This window comes from Rattus norvegicus, chromosome 6 (genome assembly GCF_036323735.1).
Source record: "Rattus norvegicus strain BN/NHsdMcwi chromosome 6, GRCr8, whole genome shotgun sequence".
In the NCBI taxonomy this organism is placed as follows: Eukaryota; Metazoa; Chordata; class Mammalia; order Rodentia; family Muridae; genus Rattus; species Rattus norvegicus.
In genome coordinates, this window is record NC_086024.1 from 48766268 (window position 1) to 48789267 (window position 23000).

Below are 23000 nucleotides of genomic sequence, written 5' to 3' on the forward strand. Positions count from 1 at the left end.
TGTCTTCAGAACCAAACACATTTTCCCAACCCTCATCTTTTAAGCCAGAGATCAAGAATTGACTGTAGATGGAGCTCAGATGACCATGCAGGCACTTGTTCCTCACCCATCTAAAATATGTGAAGTTATTCACAAATCTTTCTATTCAGAATATAGTTTTGTGTGTCTGATCATTTGAGGATGTCAGACTTCCACAAGAGGCATTTCAGCATTGTCAATGGCTGTTCACTTGACTGCTGTGAGAGGGCCTAAAATATTTCAGTCTCCAATCTTTATGTTTCCCCCAATATTTATGTTTTCCCCTTTCTCTTCTTGCCAATGATGAGGGATTATACCATCCTTGTCAGGTACCCACTAAAGCTTCTGACCTACTAATGTAGTCAGGCCTCTGCCACCTTTCTGGACAACACAAGAATGGGGGTACAGAGTCACCCCTACCCCAGGAGGGAGAGTTTGCCCTGGACCACTACTCTCTGTTACACAACTCCCTCACTCCCTAGTTATGTATGATTCTGACTCCCAAGGTTCCTTTTGGACTTCCCGGTGGTCTTCCCAGGGTACCTCCCTTCACAGAAATCTGGTCTAATACACTACCTGGCTTCTTCCTCCATTCACCCTCCCTGGGTACTCTGAATTCCCCCTCTGCTCAGCCTTTCTAGACTGCATCAAAACAGTCACATTCACCTCATAGACTGCATCTACACAGCAAATATCCTCCTTTCTGGAGACATACCTTACAGTGACCACTGACCAATGTCCCCAACAGCTGCCCTTTGAATAACCCCAAAACTCAAATTTCTCATAAAGCAAGAGCAGAACTTGTCTCCAAAAAAAAAAAGACCGTAATTATAATTGCACAAATTTCAGGGCTTCTTCATACCGTGTGTTGCTCTAAGGACACTACAAACATGGGAAATTTAACAACAGGGTGACAATGAAATCTGAGGACTACGTGGTTATTCATTATGTCTGCATAAGAGAAGTCAAGGAAGACTCCAAATAAGCCAGTCTATATGCCCTGGACCTTTGGGCACTGTCTTAGAGTTTCCACTGCCATGATGAAATGCCATGACAAGAGCAACAGGAAACAAAGGGTTTATTTCACTCTACATCAAGGTCCATCAAAGGGAGTCAGGGCAGGAACACAAGGTGGGAACCTGGAGGCAGGAACTGAAGCAGAGGTCATGGAGGAGTGCTGCTTACTGGCTTGCTCCCCGCGGCTTGCTCAGCTTGCCTTTTTGGTTTTTTTTTCTAAGTACTAAGAACCACCTGTCTAAGGGTCTTGCTAGCCACAATGGACTGAGCCCTCTCACATCAATCACTAATCAAGAAAAATGCTCTCCACTGTTTACCTACAGGCCTATTTCTTTTTTAAATTATTTTCTGTGTATGGGTGTTTTGTCTGCATGAATGTCTGTGCACCCATACCTAGGAACACTACAGGAGGACATCTGGACGAGGGACTGTAGTTACAAATGGCTGTAAGCTGCCACGAGGGACCTCTTGAAACACAGCCAGTGCTTCTAATCACTGAGCCTTCTCTCCAGTGCTAGCTTATAGAGGCATTTTCTCAATTAATGTTTCCTCCTCTCACACAGACACACATGGACTTTGGTCCTATGGGGTTTATTACACAATTTGCATTTTTCTTCAGTGGTGGCTGAGCTTAGGCTCCAGGTGTCTAAGCTACGTTAGATGCTGAAACCTTGTTGACGACATTTCCTGTTACCTGTCTTACCACACTTAATATCTGGAATATTACAGAATCAAAATGGCCCGAACTACATGGGCAGTCCGTGGGGAAATTAGAATTGCAAGATTAGATTTTCTTTTCTCCAAGTTTCCCAGATGCTCTGGCCTGAAGCCCAGGATAGAAGGAAACACAGGCGCCAAAAGTATGAATCGTACGGACCATGGTGTCACCTAAGGAAGCTCACCGTAGATCCTGAACCTTATTTCCTGGATGCTGCTGTCATTGACCATGACGCTGACAGAGGGCAAGGCCAGCTCATCTTTGCAGAACCTTGGGAGCTTGACCATGTACTCACCACTATCCTGCAGGAAGTGTTCAACTCCTGGAAAGTTCATCTGCTCCAAATCTGTGAGGAGACACCCATTATTTACTATTTTGTTTTATTTTACTTGTGCATTTTTTGTGCATGTGTGGTATGTGTACATGAGTTGTGTGTGTATGTGTGTGTGTGTGCACGCGTGTGGTATGTGTGATATGTATGTGTCTGATGTGTGCACTGTGTATGTGTATAGTGTGCATGTGTGTGTCTGATGTGTGCAGTGTATATGTATGCATGTGTGGTATGTATGTATGTGTGATATATGGCATTGTGGTGTTTATGTGTGAATGTGTGTGTGTGTGTTTTACATAGGATATTGCACAAGTTAAGTACTCTATTTGTGAGTTATATCCTCATTCCCATCCATTTTATTATAATGACAAATTAATATTTCCTTAATTAAAATAATAAAATAGGAATATCTCAGCACCCTACCTTTTTCTAGTTCTGTTTCCCAATATCAATATCACTCCATCAGAATAGTTATATTCTATTCAAAAATCTGTCAATAAACAATAAGCTGGAATATCTTGTTCTTGTTCTGTGCTTTATTTTCTTTTTCTATTGAAAGCAGACACACTTGAGTATTGGGAACAGGCCTCACCATGCCTCAAATGACTCAGAAGTCAAGAGCACCACGACACGCCTGAGATGTTCAATGCAGAAAACCACTTCCAGAGACATCCGGAAGATGTGGAAGATGTGGCCATTTAAGTCCGCAGGTAATTATGAATATTTCTTAAGGGATGGATGTTTATAGGGCAATTTATCTTTTCTAGGTAGGTGGTTTATATCAATTGTTTGTGAGTTTATTGTGTGGACATTTTGAGGAATGAGAATGAAAGGTCTAAATCTGATTGCTAAATTACAAGCTTATTGAGTCTTGATGTTAATGGGTGACAGGGAGTTGATACTATAACCATTAGGGAGCAGATGCTGGGAATGTTGGGCTGCAGAGAGCCAAGAGGGTGGCCACTGCTGAGACCAGAGACTAGCTAGAGGTAGCGTGGCGTGACGCCCTAGAACCGGCTGCTGCTGAGATGAATACACCCCGCTAGTGCCATATGGCTTGACGATGCTGGATAAGGAGGGTTTGTGGATATTTTTAATATTTACCCAAACAGCTCAATGAGGAGCTGTATAGATTATGTTGGCAAAGGGACTCTTAATTGAGTTCATTGGGGTGGGGAGACTCTCCCAGAATGAGGGAGCGCTATTTAATGAGAATGCTAACATGCGTGTGTTCATTCACTACTCTGTTCTCTGCCGTGAACTTGCTACTTTAAGCTGCTGACTGATTCATCGCAATAATGGACTTTGACCTGGGAATTCGAGCCAAAAATGCCTTACCTCATTGAAGTCATTTTGTCTGGGGTATGTACAACAACACCAGACAAAACTAAGATAGAAATTGTTAAGTACCAGGAGGTAAGGCCATTGCTTGAATAAACCTGACTTTAGGAGGTGCTGAGGTACTGTGCTCAGGAGCTGGGTGATGCTGAGGTACTGTGCTCAGGGACTGGGTAATGCTGCTGGGGACGGAATGTGAAAGGGTTTGGAACTTTGGGCTAGAAATGCACTAAATACTAGGGGCAGAGCTTAAAGATAAGAATGTTGAGAGGAACATAGACAGTGTGGCCTGGCTAATGAGATTTCAGAGGGGAATGTGGATTCTATCAGGATCTGGGCTTTGGGTCTGGTCATTTGATGTTTTGTCCATTCTGTTTTGCTCTGAGAACCTGAGTGAATTCCTTTGAGAGGTGCTGAGTTAGATTGGTTGACAAAGAACATTTGGGACAGGGAAGTACCAAGGCTGGTGCTGAGAGGAAACAGCAGGGCCCTTGATTATGATAGATGTGGAAGAGTCCAAGCTATTTTATGTGGTACCACCCCTGGGCAGGAGGTCCTCCACTGTTTAAGAAAGCAGGCTAAGCAAGCTGTGAAAAAAAAAAGCCATATTTCAGCCTCTGCCTCAGTTCCTGCCTCCAGGTTCCTTCGCTGCATGAATTCATGGCAGACACTTTAGAAACTGAACAAACTCCCTTCGCCCTAGTTGTACATTTTCTTAGAAAGCATTGTGGAATACTGAATATCACTGTTACATGGTCCCTCTCTTACCAGAACAGTCTGTCCTGACAAAAGTGAAAACTGTTTGGGCCAAATGGTATTAGTTGGAGACATCATGTTCAGGGGTTGGGTGGAAGTGCTGAGGTACTGTGCTCAAGGGCTGGGTGATACAGAGGTACTATGCTCAGGAGCTGGGTGATGCAGAGGTACTGTGCTCAGGATCTGGGTAATGCTGCTGGGGTACTGTGCACAGGGGCTGGGTAATGCTGCTGGGGTACTGTGCACAGGGGCTGGGTTGTGCTGCTGAGGTACTGTGCTCAGGGTCTGGGTGATGCAGAGGTACTGTGCTCAGGGTCTGGGTGATGCAGAGGTATTGTGCTCAGGAGCTGGGTGATGCAGAGGTACTGTGCTCAGGAGCTGGGTGATGCAGAAGTACTGTACTCAGGGGCTGGCCAGTGCTGCTGGGGTACTGTGCTCAGAGGCTGAGTTGTGCTACTGAGGTACTGTGCTCAGGGGCTGGGTAATGCTGCTGGGGTACTGTGCTCAGGAGTTAGGTGATGCAGAGGTACTGTGCTCAGGGGTTGGGTAATGCTGCTGGGGTACTGTGCACAGGGGCTGGGTAATGCTGCTGGGGTACTGTGCACAGGGGCTGGGTTGTGCTGCTGAGGTACTGTGCTCAGGGTCTGGGTGATGCAGAGGTACTGTGCACAGGGGCTGGTTACCATACTGTGAACTTCCACTTCCCTCACTATGTCCTGTTATATTTCTGAAGAGGGAAAATGCTCGTTTTCCTGAAGCAACAGAACACTGCCTACCTTGAGCCATTCTTGTGGATGGAAACAGAAACCTCTGCTTTTTTGTGCACTGGGAAACTGGAAGCCACTGTGCTGTGTCTTATGAACACAGCATTATACCACACCTGTGCTTGAAATCTTCAGAAGCAACGACAGGGACATCTCCAGCTCAGTTGGACAACACCTTGTGCCAGCTCACAGACATGTGACATCAGTTTTAGACACAGGAACTCAAAGTTGGTACAAAGAAAATGTTTGAATGGACAAGTCCTGGCTCAGTGCTTATGATACAACTTGGGGTGAATTCTTGGTCACAGTTTATTGCTGGCTTTTTCGTTCCTGATTACCCTTCCATTTTAGGTATGGGTTCTACCAAATTCCCAGCCCTTCATCTGCCTGACCTTGTGATACGTCTTGGAAACACAGATAGCTGTGCCTAGCTCACACATGGCATCGTAATGTCAATAGAATTGGGGTGCAGGTTAATCATTAAGGGTAGAGCTTCCATGGTAGAGGGAGGAATGTCTACTCGGCTTCAGAGGCTGGCACTGCTGCAATTTGCTTGCTGGTTCACAGTACAGCTTAGGACACTTACCTCACGCAAGATCTCAGTCAGGGTTCAAACGCTGGCTACGCTGCTTCATAACTGACTATCATAATAGCATTACTTATCTTCTCGGTAAGACTTCTCTGTGCAGGTCGATTTCTTACAATCATTCATCATTCATTCATTCATTCATTCATTCATTCATCTAGTTAATCAATTCAGGTACTCAGGCAAGCTTTCAGATTCTCATCTTCCTTCTCTTCAGTGCATGTTGATTGAGATCCCTGTATGAGATGGTCATATAAAGATAGCAACAATTGTGAGTAAAATATAAATGTGACAGTTACCCTCATAGTCAACTTGACTAGATCTAATGTCATGGTGGAAACATCTCTGTGTTTGTACATTCAGATGTTCCCAGGGAGTTTAACTGAGGAGGGAAGACCTCCTCTGAACGTGAGTGGCGCCTGTAGGCTGTGCTGTGAGCCCAGACTGAATAACACCATAACACCAGGAGGAAGAGTTGACCCTGGGAGTCCTCTTTCTGCTTCCTGACTGTGGACACAATGTGACCAGCTCCTCATGCTTCTGCCTCCGTGACTTCCCTACCATCTCCCATCACACCCTGAGACAACAGGGATTCTTTTCCCCTTAAGTTGGTGCAGGTCGGGGACTTGAGCACAACAATCTGGAAGTGTAACTAGTACAAGTGAGGAAGGGACAGCCTGCTGTCCAGAGCTCACAGGTGAGTCATTCAGTGTTCCTGGTTCCCAGCATTCCCGAGGCAGGCTGGGCAATCCTCCTTTCCCCACCCAGCAAAGAGTAGAGTCATAGACCAAAAAATGAAACAAAATGTGTGTGTGTGTGTGTGTGTGTGTGTGTGTTATATTATGGTATGTGGGTATGTGAGTACATGTGTGTGCCTGTGAATGTGTATGTTTGTATGTTAGATCATATGTGTGCATTTGTGTGTGTGTGTGTGTTTGTATCTGTGTCTGTGTGTATGTGTGTGTATGGTGTGTTATATTATGGTATGTGGTATGTGAGTACATGTGTGTGCCTGTGAATGTGTATGTTTGTATGTCAGATCATATGTGTGCATTTGTGTGTGTGTGTGTGTGTGTGTGTGTGTGTGTGTGTCTTGGTCAGAGTGGGCATTACGGAGAAGAGGAGGAAAGGCCTGCTTTATCATAAGATAGGGAATACAAGGGAAGCTGATAGAACCTTCCTGTGGGGTTTTAAATCATAGTTTGTGGTATGTTATACATGGCACATGCAACTCTTTGTCATAGAGAAGAAAAGTAAGTAGTGGGTAACGTTTACTGTGCCAAAGATCTTTAGTCTCTGAAAATCTATGTTTGTACAGAGACCAAAAGTTCTCAAGAGGAGCGAAGTGAAGGGCAAATTCCTTTTTGTATTAAAATGATCACTGTTGCCATTCCATTTTTGTCTGGAATCTTCTAGAACTGTGTCTTCAGTTCTCCTCACATATGCAGAATTATTATAGAAATGTTTTGCGTGTTGATTTTTTTATTCCCACATGTCTTAGACACTTCTCCATATCATTGTGTGTGTGTGTGTGTGTGTGTGTGTGTGTGTGTGTCCCTGTTTGTGAATGTGTGTTATATATCCCACGTCTGGGGTATGGAGGTCAGAGGACAAGGTCTCCTGTCTCCCCACTGTCCACACTCTGATAGGATAGCTGTCCTTGAACTTCTGGAGATTGTCCTGTCCTCTCATCTTGTAGGCGTATTGAGTTTCCTAAGACTCACTACCCTGTGCTCTTTTATATAAGTTTTGAAGATTTGAACTGGGGTCTCCAGGCTTCAGTGGCAAGTGGTTTTGCCCACAGCCCAGTCTTCAAAGTCTAGTCTTTCTTTTGGATTTAGTAATTTACATTAAGCATCTATCTTAAGTCAAAGGGCAAGCATCGTACCAGCTAAGGACTTCTATAGACAGCTAAAACTTGAAGGCCAAGCCTGATGAGAATTACTGATGGTAGATATTTTTAGGACTTTCTCCAAATGCCCCTTTTGCCATTGTCCTCCTGTATATTTTAGCAAAGACTGTTGCACTGCTCCTGAGTCTTCCCAGGAAGAATATAGCAGGCTTTAGGGACTGGGACCCACCCCCTAGTCCTGGTTTGCAAAAGCCAAGATGGAAGAGATCTTCTGCTGGAGGTGAAAGGCCATTGCTGACGTCATAATGGCTGCTTTTGCTCCCTTTCTCTTTGGAAATCTCAGGTTGACAACAATTCAAACATATTATGAAAACAAGCCAAAGGCCACCAGGATTTTTTTCTTAGCTACACCCTGAGGACCTGTGCATTCCTAACGTGTTTCATTCACTCTCCTGGGAATAGTGTCACAGCAGGGGCTGTGGAATGTGGGTCTGCTAACTGAGCTGCAATCTTCATGGTCTTGAGATCTTCTCCTGAGTCATCACACAGAGAGTGCCCTAGTGATCCGAGCACTGCGTCTCGATGCTTTGCTTTGGTGTCAGTGGGGCCTCACTTAAGAGTTACCTAGGAGACACACCTCTGAGTGTACTGTAGAAGTCTGAAGGAGTCTCTTCTTGCTGACTCGCCAAATACATGCATCTCTCAGCGATGGTTTCAGCAGAGGTTGAGATAGAGAAAGTGCCTGGGAGAAGATGTCATCCAGCAGTTAGATGGCTGCCACTGTCAATCAGCAGAGTTGCCTGACCGCCACTGAGCCTTTTAAAGTATTCAGTTCAGATCTGGTGCTGGAGACCGGCCCTTCTGTGTGAACTACTATGGTAAATTGGATGGTGGCTGTCTCATACTTCTGCTGAGTGAGTCTATTGTTGGAGTCAGCACCCGGCCATCTCACAGGGACAGGACCTACAAGAACAGATTTTGTTCTGGGTTCTGAACTGCTGACCAAGTACGGCCAAGTATTACCGAGTAGTAGCACCCTTCATACTGGTGGCCACAGCAAGAGCTTTGGGGCGACCTTCTCTGGCCAGCTGCACCGCTGCCCTTCTGAGCCTGACAGGGTTTTGGTTGCTGGGCTCTCAAACACTGGCTTTTGTGTTAGGTTGGAACACTTTCTCCAGTGGTTCAGCTCCATGCAGCCCTGCTGCAGACTGGGATGTCTGGAACTGACAGCATCCATCACTTGGTTGAGTTATAGAGTGAACTCACTTCTATTCAACTCACCATGTAAAAGTGCACAGTGACTGTTACACACCAAAGAGAGACTAACACAGAGTCTTAGGTCATGCATAGAACATTTTAATACACAGATCACGTTTCCATACATTAGAGCAATGCCTCAAAATACAGTGTCATTCTACAGGGAGATACATGCACATGTATCCCGAACATCAAACCTCATCTGAACACATTCACATGAGGCCTGCATGATTGTTCTTGGACGACTAATAGCTTATGAAACAACATCAGTCCATCAAAAGGGTAAAACACGAGCTGAATTATTGATGGGAGGAGTCAACCTCTGATGATTGGTTGCCTGCTTATTTATGCAACAATTAGACCCCCAAACTCCAACGCAGAATGAAACCTGGGCCCCTTTTAAATTTTTCAGATAATTTAGGTAAATAACACCATGAGACTTTCAGCTTCAAAGAAAACAACCCATGACTTTTTTTTTTACCGTTGAACACATTATAATAAAGACGCCAAAACTTTGAAATCAGTGTGGGATGTCCTACCCTTCGATGTTCTTAAGTAAATCCCCCTTCCCAGTATTACTGCTCTGCATAAATCAATCATGGGACACAAGGTATCTGCTGGTCACACTTAACAAATGTCAACTAGATCACTCCTCGTTTCCCCAGCAGGGAGCGTATGCTTTACAAAATGAACACCCAGATTTAACACTGAAAAAGCAAACCAATGTATGATCTAATCCAAGTTTGATTTTTACTATGATAGTAAAATATCGTAATTTTTCCCTTTAAGGAAAGGGGACTTTTCAATATTTTAAGCACAGAGATCTCCCACCTCCGGTGCATGCACAAGGGGTTGGGGGTACATGTAGAATGATGGCTCACTTTCCAATCATACTTTCTTCATGCTCTACTTTAATTAGGGAAAGAGACATGCAGCTTCCCTCTGTCGTGTGACCAAGTGGGTGTCTGCCCATGTCCTCGGGGATGTCATGGTTTCCCAGGTGAACTAAGTACACAGGACTTAACTTAAAAAAAAATCACAATCTGCAGGGGGGAATGTGACTCAAACTTCTCTTAAAAATCTCTGTACAGGAGTTGGGTAATCCCTGGCACTTAAGAGGGGGAGGTTAAGGCAGAGGTATCATGAGTTCCAGGCTAGCCTGGGATACATAGTTATATCTATATTCAAGCAAAAATAGGTAAACACACACACACACAAACAAGACAGAAAACACAGAAAACCTGACCTATTTTTAATGAGACAGAGTATGTCTTAGTTGAATTATAGTGACCTCACTAAAGAATGAAGACCTTTTGTAAATGGCCAAAATTCCAGTTCCTTGGAAAATGTTTAGCATTAATTTTAGTAATAGGCACCAAAACAAAAAACAAAGACAAAACAGATAAGGAACAGAATTAAAATTCACCAAATCCTAAAAACAGACTGAAGAAAAGTCTCTGAGACACTTAATGAAGTCTGACTTCCTGGTGCCCTCTAGTGGCCACAGTGGGATTGCAGAGGAGTTCAATTTCTTGGACAAAACAAAATTTTCCATGGTATTTATTTAATTTCCAGGGAATTATTTTCCAAGCAGTGAGGCTGTCTAGGTTGAATAAACTCAGGCAATGTTTCCACAGGAAGAAGATTTGGGCTAGTTCATGTTCTCTCTTTTGCTTATTTGATGTAGAGAAGAAATTATTTTCTCATGGTGACCTAGACTACTAGGTCTTATTTCAGAGTTTCATGAGAAATATGGTAAGGAGCAGCAGCCACATTTCATACTCCTGAAGAGTCCTCCATGCCCATCCTGTCATGATTCTGCTGGATGTGCAGAAGAGCCCTTGTAGCTTTTCAGAAAAGTGGGACAACCTTTTAGCCTGACAGACTCAGGCAGCCTCAGTGCTGGGGTGGTTGCGGCTGTCAGTGCCATCTTCACGGCCATGCCATGAAAGGTAAAGTGTACCTTGGCTTTGTCCAGAACCTTGAAGGAATTGGTACGATATAGAACAGCCATCCTTGAAGCAGCAGCAGCAGCAGAGGCTGAGGCCATGAACACACGTCCTCGGAAGTACCTCCTTCCATATGCTCCTTGCAAAAGAGTAAGGTTCTCACGTACGGCTCTATAACACACTTCTTGATTCTATATTTCTGAGCAAAAAGTCCGAGATTCCAAAGCAGAAAAGCATTAGAACAGTCAGCAGTAATCGCAGGGTGTGTTTTGTGATCCTTCCTGTTGACAAAACTGGCATAGTTAGCAGAAAATAACCCAGTTTCTCATGGGGGAACAGAAAGGGAAAAGGAAACATGGGATTCACAGTAACGATCCATACAAAAATTCGAATACAAATAAAATGTGAGTTCTTTGAGATCGCTGGACCTTGTTCCTCTGTGAACTGAACTCCTTCCCTGTGGAGGACCCTTATCGGCTGTATAAGGGTTCACAGAATGGTTTTACTCCTTTCTTAGTTCAGTCAAACTGAAAGAAAGAACATAGAGTGCATTCTCAGTAGCAACAGTCCGTAGACAGCCAGATGTGCGTGGTGGCGAGCGGCTGCTCGTGGACTCCTCGTAGCTGGTTAGAGTCTCCGTCCAATCTCACCTCACCAGTCTAGCTTCAGGTCAGCCTTACTCCATACATACTTCCCCCCGCGCTTCAGAAACATCTTCTCATCAAACCCACTGAATTTGATCGCTTCCTCCACGCCAACATCCAGGATGGACCTGGAAGGGTCCTTCCGGCCACCGGTACAGTTCAGAAAGCGCATCTGGGAAAAGCAAGGTAGAAATAGGTATGTTTTCATATGGTGTGTCCTGTGAAACCCAGCTAAGAGTATCCTATGAAAAGTATTTCTGACATCCCGAACATGGACTCTGTGTATTGAGATCTAAGATAGACTCTAAATTCCTCAGACTCGATCCCCAGCTCGCACAACACACAGCCATGCAGAGTTTGGTTTGAACATAGGTAGGGCTGGAGTATCGTGAACAGTGTCTTATGACCAGAGGACTTGATTCTTTCTTGGAGTGGAGAGGACATTAAGAACAGACTTTCTCTAAATGTGGGCGCCTAGATTTGTTCCACATGTGCACTGATGTCATTGAGAGCGCAGAGCAGAGCAGAGCGGCTGCTGCCCTGTGTTGTGAGAAACTCAGCTCAATTGACCTCAGAAAAAAATGGCAGCTATGTGTGTGATGTGAATCCTCACACACGCTTCTCCTGATAGGAACAGGGGACAAGACAGAGGCTACTGAGGTGGGCAAGGGCAGGGCCAAGAACAGAAGTTCCCCCAGCACATCCTATCCATTAGACGTCCTCTGACTCTTTCCTTCTCAACATTGTAGGCACAAGTGAGGTCTTTTGTACTTGTGTTTCTCTACGTTCTGTAGGGAATCAGGTGACACACACTGAATTGCAGTGTTATCCGATCGGAAAAACAATATTAAATTTTGATTCATTCATGTCTGTTCTGACTCTGTGGCTCACATGGTTTACTGAACAGCGCTATTCAAAAATTTTCAGCCCATCAGGAGAGTTTATACTCTAAAATAACTTTCATTTCCCCTCTTCTTTAGATCCATAACCCGAGTAGTTCACTGGTAACTTTCCACCTTAACTGAATAAAATTCATGTTGACAATAAGTACAACTGCTGTATTTTATCATTGCTTAATTTGAAAATAACAAAACACAAAAGTTGTAACAGATATTTCTCAAAAAGCCAAGGTCAACACATGAGTGCACAGAGCCAGGAATGGAATTGTCTGTCCTCTGGGGGATACCAGCAGAAGTTATAAATCCAGAAGTTCTAAATAACAACAACAAAGAAAAGGAAAGCAATGATTTCATTCCTTTTTAAAGAAGGGCGGGTTTTCCTTTGGAAGCAGTGGTCGTGGAGATAACGTTGGTGGGGTCTGAAGGGGACAATAAGACTTCCTCCCATTGTCAAGGTTCATCTGCACTGCAGGTGTTGGCAGCCCCTGAGCTATCCAAGACAGTGTGGAGCGGAGGTGACAGTGTTGCTGTCACAACAGAACCCTCAAACCCACAGAGACCACACCATGGTGGTCTCTCCTGAGTGGGACGTCCTATGACATCTGCAGAGGCATGGCTACCTGGGATGTCATCTCATGGTGGCTAGTGCCAGCCCAGCCCAGGATAGTGCCTGGGAAGTGCAGAGAGGAAGGGTGACATGTGAAGCCAAGGCAGTACCATGCTGAGGATAACCACCAGGGGAGCTCTGGGCATACCAGATGTGTTCTGAAGGAGCTCGGTTTAGCACAGTTCTGGCATTGCTGCTCTGCTAACTTTAAAGTAATTTTACAGCTCATGGGGAATACTCACATATTCATCCAGGATAAGGTAGGAGTCTTTCATCTGCAGTGGAAAAAATAATCAAACTTTAGTTTTCATCTAACACACATGGTTTATTTTGTATGTCTCACTGGCTGCCCCTCCTATGGTGTCTGTCTGTGCCCTGAATTTTTTCTCTCCTTCTCACATTCTACATCTATTTGCAGGGCTGTGGAGTGGTCCCAGCAATGGAGAGTCTGCACGGTCAGTCATTCTGGATTTTCTGCCTCAGACCAAAAGACTTTGACACTGAGGCCTGTTTTGAGTGCTGGTTTCTTTTATCCTCGAGCTATTTCCAGGAGAGCTGTTGTCATCTCTCAGTCCTACCACAGAGGCCACCATTCAAGACTCTCCCAGGATTTCAATGTTCAAGCCATGCTCTCTGCAAAGGACTGTGTTTCTGAAGCTCCCAACATTGCTGAGACCTTACTTGAGACTTGAGACTTGGGTGTATTGGGCACCTCGGTGCTGTCTGTAGGGAAGTTTTGGCAAACATTTTTCTCCTAATAAAGGCTAGGCAGCAAATAATATTTCTTTCTTCCTCCTGTTTCCTTCCTTCCTTCCTTCCTTCCTTCCTTCCTTCCTTCCTTCCTTCCTTCCTTCCTTGTTCCCCCTCCTTTCTCTTCCCTTCCTTCCCTCCTCCCCCTCTATTTCCCCTCCTTTTTGACAGGACATCAGGTAGCCTAGGCTGACCTCGAACTCACTACCTAGCCAAGGATATCCTTGAGTTTTTAGTCCTCCTGACACCACTTCCTGGATGCTGGGTTACAGATGTGCAGTGACAGTTTTTAGCTACGCTGGGGGATTGAATCCAGAACTTCCACCAGGCAGTCTCCTAAGACACATTTCAAGACCAGTTAATATTTCTGGATATGCAGGGGACACAGTCTGTGTCCCAACTGCTCTGCACCACACTGTGGAAGTCACTACCACCCAAACCAACAAACACAAACCACAAATACAATAATGAAAGAATGTAGTGCAACCCTGCTCCTTGGCTACTTTCTATATAGACCCTGAGAGCTAGCAAAACATTTCTTCTATATTTTATCCAACTTTTAAAATCATCACTAGAAAGGAGGTATGAGGGCCATTTGTAATGACACTGAAAGCGACACTGAAACAGTCCACCTTTCCTAAATGTTTGAGCACTATTCACATGCTTCCCTGACACATGTAGAGTTTGAGTGCGTGTGTTAATTTTATATTGAGTTATACATGTGAGTATCCGTTTTTATCACATCATCTCTGAGGTGGTCTAGGTAAACCCATTTTTGGATAGAAAAGAAATTACTACCATTGAAGAACCCCACCCCCCAATGAAAGGTGTCCATGATGGACCTCCATCTCTTTGATTCTAGGATTGTATTCCTCTCCCCTTCTTCCTTCCAGAATGTCTAGAATAACAACATGGCAAATCACAAAGCTCTCAGGAGAGAAAGCCACCACTTTCCCCACTTAGAATCTTTGTAGTAGATCAATATGTAGAATCATATGCGGTAGTGAAGAAGGCAGCTTTTGCTGCATCTAACCTTCTGGTTAGATTCAGGCACCAAGCAGGACACATCTTTGTGACGCTGTAAGAATGCTTCAAATTCTTCATTGCTTATAAGAAATCTTTCTGCTTCCCTCAGGGCATCTTCTCCTGAGTTCTCACCCTCAATCAGGAGGCATTGGAAAACCTGGGAGAGAGAAAAGCCAAGAGCCTCACACCATCGCTCACTACAAGTCTTCAGCGAAGAGAAGACCCTCCCCAAGTGCTGATCCTACCCAACTCACGCCTAGTGAGCTCAGAATACAACTGTTAGTCACTGCTATGTCTGTGAAGACTTACAATATAAGGCTCTGAGCCACAAGTGGTGGAGCTAATGAAGTAAAGAGGCTTTCCCTTGGGGAACTGCCTATATCAGTAAAAAGCCCACCGACATCAGAGATGCCTAAGAAGCAGGAACTGACCCTTACCACTGGCAGCCAGTATCTTGAAATGGCCGACCTGGAAACCTGTGTGGGAGGCAGAAGATTGCAGGCAAAGGCCATGAGAGAAGAGCGATCCAAGGCAAGGAGGAAAAATGTGTAGAGGAACTTTATGAATAAGAGGGTGAAGGGAGAAGAGTGAGAGATAGTAGAAAAGTGAGAAGCAGTAGGAGTCAGTGACCCTGAGGTGAGGGAGAGAGAAGGCGAACAACATGACAGATGACTGAATGAGGCAAGCCTTAGGTCTCTGGGGTCCTCTGTCAGAAGTCTCTGCCTCTCCCTACTTCTACCACTCATTATTCTTTCTATTTACTCTGTGCCCAAAGGTGTTACTGACATTCGATTTTAATACATCTATACTTTAAAAAATCTCTAAAGCATATAGCATGTTTTACTTCCCCTGAACCTACTTCCAAACATATTATAGTCCAATCAAAGAAAAATGATATCTCTTTATCCCCACTGCGGGGCTCACTATATATAAAGAAGATCAAAGGTGACCTTGAAATGACAGCTTTCCGTGGGTGAGCATGACACTGGACTGGCTGGGACCCTCTTGCCTGGGTCATCCCACATGCGGAAATTCTTCCTTGCTTTCAAAATATAGTCAGACAACTTCTTCCATGGTGTTTTGCAATTCAGTTTGGTATTCTCCTACGTCCCCACGTTCTCCACATACAAGTGTCATGGAACATATGTCCTCCATGCTATAGTCCTTGCCAAAACTCAGTTCTCAAATCTTACCCTTAGGCATGTCTACTCTGTCTCCAGGCACAGATTCAAGGAACTACACAGGAGTTACCATGTGGCTTGTTAAAAATATGTGCACATGACAACCCTCCTGGCTTGCCCTTATTAGATATAAGGGCAGGGAGAAGTTCAAGAAGCTACCCTTCCTAGCAGCCTTTCTTGAGGGGCTCTGAGCAGTCAAGTGTAGAAAATTTGAATTTACAGTGACTTTCCCCTGAGGGTTATGGGTTCTACCTATGATAGGCTGGCTTGTATCTTTATGAGCCTGGGACTACCAGTGCCTGACATCTGGGCCAGTTGTAAGGAATGTATTTTGAAATAAAGGCTGACTTTGCTTTACATACTCCCCTGTCCCAAGTAATTCAATGCAAACTCAAGAGCATCGAAATTTAAGAGGAACACCTAGCCTCCATCCATACACAAGTCAGGAGTGGGAATAAATGCTCTATTATTATTATTATTATTATTATTATTATTATTATTATTCAGAACATCTCCAATCACTCAACATGGCCTTGACCTTTACTCTCAGACAAGTCCTGAAGGAAATTATTTCAAGGTTTTGCCCACAGAATATGAGACGAGGAATAGTAAAGTGTAGGCCAAACAGAGAGAAGAGCCAAGGTCCTGGCTAGAAAATTCCAGAATCCCCAGTATTCTTGTTTTCAGTGTCACTGGGCCAAGCTTCTCGAGCGTGTTTGTGGCGTAAAGTCGAGCGTGCTCCGCTGGACTCACCTTCCAGCGGACAGGGCTCAGCGCCTTGATGTGCTCATTCATATCTTCGTCCACGTTGAAGCGATTAATGACGGAATTGATCTTGAAAGCCACCTTGTAATCCCTGCACCACTTCCGCAGCTTTTGAAGGTTTTCCACATGGTTCTTTTTCCCTTGGCCACGACCAATGAGAACATTAACCTGCTCATCAAAGCTGTCACAGGAGATAGCAAGAATGTCCAAATAGTCTCCTGCAGGAAAAATGATAGTAAGAATAATTTTTAAAAAATTCCCCCTGAGTCCTCGACTTCATTTACATCTCTTTATAGTAAGGCCCATTGTTCGTCCCAGCGGTGTCTGAAGGAATTTTATGATTCCCTGTCTCATACACATGAAAGTCAGAGATGTGAATTACGTGTGGTGTGTACATTATCATTAAAATACATACATGTATAATGAAAGCACAGAGCTCCTTAATGTGATCAATTTTAAACTCTGCATAATGTATATACATGAAGAATCAATGGCATATTTTAATCAGGTTTTCCACTTATTTCATCATAGAGATCATTTAAATTATGGAGCCTATTTCTATCACTTAATGAACAATTATAGATTTGTCTTGCACACAGTCAAAATTGCTTCATAGATAATATCTAGTATTTTTACCAGACTCATAAGCTTCCTTTTTACTGCATTTTACTCGCTACATTTTATTTACTATGTAAATATTTACAGAGACTCTGTGCTATGTCAGGCGCAACTAATCTAGAGGCCAAGAATACGTAGATAAAGGCAAGCTGGGTGTAGGAGCCACCCTTCAGCCAGGCCCCACCCTGCTAGGTCACTCATTAAGAGTTCTGATAAGGAGTCATTTGAAGAGCTCAGAAACTATTGAAAATCATCTTGGTTTTCACCTCTCTTTACTGGTTTCTGCAGCTTCAGGTTTTCCTGCTTCCTGTGACCTCTCTCCCTGACCTGCTCCCTGCTGTCCCCTGTCTGAGAAGAACAGGCATCCTCAGAGCTGAGATGATCCTTGCAGATGACCATGCTTGAGTGCTCTGGGTCACTGAGCATCTCCAAACTTCTCTATTTTATCTTAATTTTTTTTCACATTATAGAAGCTAAGAGTCCTTTTAGACTCTATTCTCTGCATTCAGTATTCTCTATAGTCATGAAAAGACTAATTTTAGCTCCTGTTTAAGGCTTAATTCCTATTGCCTATATTTAACAAGCACAAAAAGGAGCCAAAATAAAGCTGCTATTTAAAACAACTCAATGTGTTCTAAAACTTGACCTCGAGTAAATTCCTAGAGGGATATCAAACAGGATGAGGCAACTAGACATTAGCTTCTAACAAAAGCAAGGAAAAGCAGAAGTTCAAAACCTAACATGTGAAAACTGGTTCCTTCCAGAAGTGCCCTGTCTTGCTGATATACAAGAACACTGAGCATCTGTGAGTCCATTTTTGCATCCTGACACCTCTCTACCTTTGGCTGTATTTCTGTGATGTCCCCTCCTCCTGGTTACAACTCTTGGGAGGAATGGTTTGACAGAGCCCATTTGTTTGCTCAGTCCCTGTGTTTTCCTAGAAGCCCTGGAGCTCTCGTAGGGCACCATGTTTTCCTGCATATACAACGGCTGTTGCTCCAGCTTGTGTAACCAATGGGAGTGATGTGTGTAAGCTCCAGCCATGGGGCCATTTGTCAGGATTGTGCAAACCTAAGTGGGATGTGTTTGGCTATATTGTTGGGGTCCCATTGGCTATATACCTAACAATAATGTGTCCCAGTGACCACCATTGTGTGCCACTCTCTGACCCAACACCCAAGGGAGTCTCCTGTGTGAAGACAGCCCAAACGTCACCTGAGGTTCGCTGCTAGGAAGAAAGCAGTACCTGTGTCAGGTCAGTTAGAGATTGGCTCAGGAGCAGATGTCCTCTCTGGACAGGGTCATCCACACCTGTGCCCTGCTGTCTATTGCTCTGTGTTTGCTCTCACTGAAAGAATCTTGGCAAACTCTTAACTTGGAGATGTGAGGCTCTGACCAGCTTTTCCTCGTGCGCATAGATCCAAGTTATTTGCAGACGTTTTTACTTGGCATATTTAACAGAGACTATGGTTTTATGCCTCCTAGATAATTTGAGGCTATGCCACATTCATATTTCCATCTATTATAAACATCAAATAACATTTGTCATTGGCAGCTACCCGGCTACTACGAAGAGAGGATTGTATTTGGCTTTTGTCGTCTGTGTGTTCCTCTTTCTCGAGGCAAGAATGCTGGGTCACATCAACAGTTTTGGGCAGCCAGTCTCTGACACTGTACTGAAGTCATCCTCCTGTCCACACTCCTTGCCACGGGGACAGATATTTTTGAGCCAATCCTAGAGCAAGAGTACTGTCCAAGTACACCCTCTAAAGCACAATCCACTGCTCTATCTCTTCATGTTGCTTCTGTCATCTCCTTCTCTCTCACTTTGCACCTCCCGGTGGTCTCCATCACAGATGTCTGGTTTAATATACTACCCCAGCTTCCTCCCTGGGTCACTGTCCCTGCTTCTAAATATCCTCCTTGCCTGCACAAACTTCACCCACAAGCACCACCCTTGTCTGCAGGCACCCCTGCAGATGCATCCTGTGAGCTTATCTGGTCAGTGTCTCCAACCAAAAGTGACAGACTTCCATTTGAATGACATCAGAGCTCCAAAGGGTCACAAAGCAAGGGCAGAGAAAGAGACCCTGAGGGGAGGTTATAACTGTCTCCTGAACCGAAATAGTCATAGCTGCACATTTGGGTTCAAGATCTGCGTCATTTCATGTATTGCTCCCAAGAAACTGTGAACATGGACGGCATTGGACGAACCCTGGGGTTCTCAGAAAATCTTAAAGAGCCCCTGAATTCAGCCAGATCATGTGATGTGAGCTTCTGATGTGATGAGACTTACAACCAACTTAGTCCTAACAGGGATTTTTAAAAAGGAGCGGCCTTACTAGATATAGATATATAGATCAGGCTGGCATTGAACTCAGAGATGCATTTGCCTCCTGAGTTCTCAGATCAAAGGCATTCACTACCCTGTCCTGTCTCTCACACAGACATTTATATGGCTATAGAGTGTGCTGATTTTCTTCAGTAATGGCCAAACTTAGACATTAGTCATCCATGCATACTATATTAGAAGGCATAGCAAAGGTCTGTGTGCTTACCTGCTTCCCAATACCTGTTGACTTAGCACCCAACGGAAACAAAATAAGCTAGCCCCACAAACAGATTATTTATACATGGGAGATATTAGAATAAGAAAGATCGGATGATTTTGTTTTTTAATTCTCTCCCCGTTCCCCAGATGTTCTGGCCTGTAGCCTAGTGGGAGGAAACATAGGAGTCAACAGTACAAGTTGCAGTGACCAAGGTGTCATCCAAGGAAACTTACCATAGTCCTTGAACCATCTCTCTCGGATAAGGCTGCCATTGCTCACTATGCTCACAGAGGGCAGGGCTAGCTCCTCCTTGCAGAATCTCACGAGCTTGCCCAAGTATTCACCCCTGTCCTGTAGGAAGGGTTCTCCTCCTGAAAAGTTGATCTTCTCCATACCTGTGAGGGGAAAACTCTTTATTTAGCCACTTTCCAAACACCTGTTTAGTTATTAATATTTATATATTTACGTTTATAATATATATTATGTTATATTATATTTCCAAGCAATATTTATTATTGGCTTATGGGGCTGGAGAGATTGCTCCACAGGAAAGACTTTTTGAACCAAAGTCTAGTTCCCAGCAACCACCTTGAACAACTCACAGTTCCCTCCAGGGATCCTATGCCTCTGGCAACATCAACAAATGAGTGTACACACACACATAAAAATGAATATTATTATTTTGTTTTTTTAAAAAAAACTCTGTGTGTGTGTGTGTGTGTGTGTGTGTGTGTGTGTGTGTGTGTGTGTGATGTCAGGGCTCAGAACCTAGTTCTGTCAAAAAGCAAAGGCTTAGATAAGTTAGTTGGCTAGTGAATCCACAAGCTGCATTTTAACGAGACACCATGTTTCCAGCTAGGAAAGCAAAGGCCGAGTGGCTACATCACTAAACTCCTGGTGATAAAACACCAGACTTTGATGCAGGTCCAGTGAGATAACCAGGCTTACTGTATTTACGGAGGGTAATGAGCTGGTACAGACTGGAGCTGAGTGAGGCAGATCCTACTGCGTGGTACTATGTACTGTATGGTTTCATGATCAGAGCACAGAATCGGACCAGTCTGATGTGAGCATCAGAAGTCCAGTTGGGAGTCCCGGTGAGGTCAGTGTGCTAGCTGGAGGCTACTGTGCACCAGGAGCACTGGCGGATGGTTTTTCTCTTTCCCAGCTCTGCTCCAGGGAAATGAGTCATCTGGAAGTTCGGCTAGCATGCTTGCCTCCTAGACACATCTGCTGTGCTTCAGTTAAAGGGAAACCAGAGAGAGAAGATCACCTCTAGGTGAACAGGTATTCTGGAAAGAGCAGAAGCGTAGAAGGGAGGAAGGGAGGAAGGAAGGGGAAGTTCGAAGGAGAAGTTGCTACATCTTCACTTCACTGCTGAATTTATACCTGAGACTGATTGATGGAGTGGGGCAGCAAGTCTTGAGGAAAAAAAAAATCCCACGACAGGCCCGTCAAAAACATATTTTAAGGCTCACGGGCTGGGGAGGTGGCTCAGTGTGTAATACACTTGCTGGACAGCTCTGAGAACTTGTTTGTTTACAAGTACACACAGAATTTTTTTTTTAAGAGAGAGAGAAAAGTTTCTAGCAAGGAATACAGATGGAACAGGGTGAAACTTCTGCCAGGTTGTTCACAGAGAGGACTTGTTGCAAACAGGGTCACTGACCACACACCTCTGCTCACAGGAGTGAGTTCCACGCTTCTGGCCAGGCCACCTCCCTTCTTGTCTATCTAACGCTCCTTGCCCACTCATGCAAAACCGCATGACACCTGCCTGGTGATGCTGTGTCTAGTTTACACGGAGCCCTTCCCATGCCCATCCTATGTGCAACTGTCCTGGAACATCCTGGCTTCTGTCTGGTCCAGGAACTTACCAGCCTGTTTGAGCAGAAGCAGTCCTCGCTTGGCCTCCTCCAGGGGCAGCACGAAGGATGTCTTGGCCGTGTGGAAGCAGAAGCCACATTTGTAGTTGCACTGACGCGTGAAGTGGTAGTTGACACTAACGGGGGTTGTGGGCTGAGCACTGCCTGGATCTTCGTGGGTCTCCTGAGTCTCCTTGGGCTCACCCCGGACCCGTGGCTGTCCCTTTCCAGGATCTGGCCACCCCAATGCTATTCTCAGCCAGCAGAACAGCATGGCCAGGCCACTCCAGAGGGAACCCAGCTGTTGCTGGAACAGGCTCAGCAGCCGAGCAGCCAGCGCAGTAGGCACTAGCATCCCCATGGTGATAGGCACACACCTGCAGCTGCCTGCAAGGGCTTATAAACTGCAGACCGGCCACACCTCCCGAGCATTGTGTCACAAGGAGGAGGAAAACACCTCCCTTGAGTAAGTCTCAGCTGAGCAGTTTCTGTTTTCTGAAAATGAAAGTTGAACCAGAGCCAAGACTGAACTTCAGGAGGCAGGCCAACCCACTGCCTTTCTCTGGCTCCTGGCTGCCCCCATAACCCATGTAAACATCTGTCCTGATGACACTGCAAAGATTTCAGCAGCCGCCAGTTTCTGGAACAAGTTCCTTACAGAGAGACACATAGCTGCATCCTTGCAGGTTATTTTAACAAACAAAACAAATATGTATAAAGACCCTTATCATGGTGATCTATGCATAGTCAACAATTTTTAAATATTCTGCTCTCAGTACCTCAGCCACCCCCACCCCTCCCCCATGCCAAATAAGCAAACAAAGCAACAAAACAAACCCACCCGAACCCTAGGCTTTCATAACTTTGTATGCAGCAAATCAATTGGATGCTGGCCTTGACAGTGCCTGGCAACTCTCTCAAAGGAACTCAAGACTGGTATATTCCAGGCAAAAGTGACAGAGAAACTAGGCAAACTAAATTAACCATTTTGAAAGTTGATTCCGTAGTAATTAACCCTTTCCCTTTTTATATTATTAAAAAGGGGCATACAGTATGAATATTTCTCAAACTTTCTTTTAAAGTTTTGCCAGTATGGTAGCATACTACAATCCTGACAGTGTGTTTGGTACCTTTCCTCCAGGCAAGCTCCTATATTTCGGTAATAAGGTCCCTCGGGGCAACATATCAAAACTCGCTTTGTTCAGTCTCTGGACTTCTTCTCTTTTGATGTCCCTGCTGACATCTTTCCCTGGGAGCGCCATGTTCCCCCAGTTGCTTTCTTTGAGCTGTTTCTATTTCTTCCAGGGTCTGGGGGAAGTAGAGAGTGCGTGCCCACTCTTCTGTCTGCCTAAGAGAAGGAAGGGACAGAGCCATGGCTGAAGACTACAAGCCAGGAGGGTTGGTAAGTGCTGTTGGAGGCACATCAGAACCTTAGGCCATCTTTAAAGCCTCTCCGAATGAAACATTTTGTCCATTTAACACATCCGATGGATATGCTATTTCCAAT

At 44.6% G+C, this 23000-nt stretch overlaps 1 protein-coding gene across 2 annotated transcripts; it reads right to left on the reverse strand.

Annotated features, from left to right (window-relative positions):
* Positions 1 to 8717: 8717 nt before the first annotated feature.
* Rsad2 (radical S-adenosyl methionine domain containing 2) lies at positions 8718 to 21978 on the reverse strand. Of its 2 annotated transcripts, none has more exons than NM_138881.2 (6): positions 21506 to 21853; positions 19862 to 20023; positions 16447 to 16676; positions 14520 to 14669; positions 12979 to 13011; positions 8718 to 11402 (listed from the first exon to the last, which is right to left on the reverse strand). In NM_138881.2, exons 1-6 carry the CDS (start codon positions 21846 to 21848, stop codon positions 11238 to 11240), a joined length of 1083 nt encoding a protein of 360 aa, NP_620236.1. In that variant the 5' UTR covers positions 21849 to 21853; the 3' UTR covers positions 8718 to 11237. The 2 variants fall into 2 exon arrangements, with proteins under 2 accessions (NP_620236.1, XP_038968845.1); XM_039112917.2 differs by lacking the exon at positions 8718 to 11402 and adding an exon at positions 11421 to 12442 and having other exon boundaries at positions 21506 to 21978.
* Between the last annotated feature and the right edge of the window lie 1022 nt (positions 21979 to 23000).